This window comes from Pygoscelis adeliae, unplaced genomic scaffold, assembly GCF_000699105.1.
Source record: "Pygoscelis adeliae isolate BGI_AS28 unplaced genomic scaffold, ASM69910v1 Scaffold18, whole genome shotgun sequence".
In the NCBI taxonomy this organism is placed as follows: Eukaryota; Metazoa; Chordata; class Aves; order Sphenisciformes; family Spheniscidae; genus Pygoscelis; species Pygoscelis adeliae.
Window position 1 is genome coordinate 3726130 of NW_008825558.1, and position 1764 is coordinate 3727893.

The 1764-nt window shown below is 45.5% G+C and overlaps 1 protein-coding gene across 1 annotated transcript in view; it reads right to left on the reverse strand.

The window, feature by feature from the left end:
* Window positions 1–1361, reverse strand: part of HSBP1 (heat shock factor binding protein 1) — a 5901-nt gene extending 4540 nt beyond the window's left edge. The window contains exon 1 of the mRNA XM_009332331.1: window positions 1221–1361. Coding sequence (XP_009330606.1) covers window positions 1221–1361 — 141 coding nt within the window. The remainder of the gene's footprint in view (window positions 1–1220) is intronic.
* Window positions 1362–1764: the final 403 nt, after the last annotated feature.

The following is a 1764-nucleotide window of genomic DNA, read 5'->3' on the forward strand; positions in this document are numbered from 1 at the left end:
CCGCAGGCAGCGGGATGTGGAAAGCGCGGAGCTTGTGGGCCTCCCCGGTACACGCTAACTCAGCGTAGGAGGTGAAGCCTCCTATAAACCGAGCGCTGGCACAGCTGCGTGGGAGGCAGGGCGTTAAAACATCTTTTTTTCCCCAGAGCATTAAGCTTACATGTAATCTTACACTTAGAATAAAAGCTCTCCTCACAGTGAGATTTAATAGTTTTGCTTATGCTCTTAAAAAGTAACTGCAAGTTGGCGAGATTACAGATGTGTTTTTCTAGACAGAAACAGTGCTGTCTGAAGATGCCGTCTGCCTTTTTATCATTTAATTTAAAAGCGAATGAGCAGTTAAGCCTGGCCACCAAATACGCGCAGGTAATCTGGCTTCAGAAAGGGGCTCACTGTAGGAAGGGTGGCATTACGGATTAGCGCTGGAAGTCGGGAATGTTATGCAAGTGGATTGATGATTAAAGGGAATATATTATTGTGGCATATTGTCTTCATGAAAGTACAAATAACAAAGTTGCACGCATTGGATTAAACTCATGTCTGCCACTGATTAGTGACATGGTCTTTAAGATACTGTAAAGCTTTGTAGACTAGATTTTTGTGGTGGGGATGGACGCAGGGTAAGCATTTCCTAAGTGTAAGTTTATAGGCTTTTTAGACCAAAACTACTCATTTGTAGTTTCCATTTGTGAAGTGAGTCAGTGTTTACACGGCTGGGTTATTGTGTCGTGAGATAAGATCTAAACTGAAGTTAACAAAAACACTGAATATGAATTTGTAAATGAATAACGTTTCCCATTAGCAGCAGATGATTTTCAAATGTCTCATCTCACCTGAAAGCCAATACAAGACACTGACACACTCTGCTTTACACGTAACTAGTAACAAATGTGAGATGGAGGGTGTTTGCATTATTAATGTGCCTTTCGGAGCACTGCAGTAGTAATAAAAAAACTACTTAATGCTAGTTTGGGGAAATTTTGTTGTCTGTTTAAAAGTAAATATGGCTTCTGGTTCTGAAAAATGCTAAGAAATTAACTCCCATTTATTTGTTTGATGTGTTTACGAAAGGTGGTTGTTTTTATAACTGCTATTTTGAATCACATGAACTACTGTTTTGAAAAGGTCGTCATACCTGGTCTCTTGGTGCACGTCAAAGCATAGATCTCTCAGCTCCCCCGAATGCTGGTGTGAGCCGCATGGCAGGTAGCGGTGCTTACAGGGTCGGGCTGTGGCTGCTGCCCGCCCGCTCCAGACCCCGCGGGATGTGGCATAGCAGTGTCTGTCCGGGGACCCTGGCTTCCCCAGCACGCGTTTGAACATGTAACTGTACAGGGAGACGACACGGTGCTCACTGACATGGACCCTCTCCCGGGTGCACCGTGTGTTGCTCAGTCAGGCAATTGTGGCTTTCTGCAATGAGTCCAGCAGGCGCAGACAGAGTGGGGAGAGACACGCGCAGAGCAGGAGAGGTCTGGTGTGTGTGCTTGTGTCATCTTGCTCCCAGCTGAGGGTGATCTTTATTCTATTATGTGTTCTTCTGGTAAAACTAAATTGCTGTGTCCCGTTATCGTCTTAGTATTTGCTATTCTTAGGTAGTGCAGAAAAGGGGGGAGCTCTCAGGGAGCTGCTTGACATATTAAGGTATTGGAGGCCGTTTCTGACTCTCTAGCCTCCTGACCAGGGTGCGAGGCTACAGTCTGTAGCTATATGCCTGCCACAGAAGACATACAGTCCAAGGCCCACTCCATGCAGCAGTCCTCC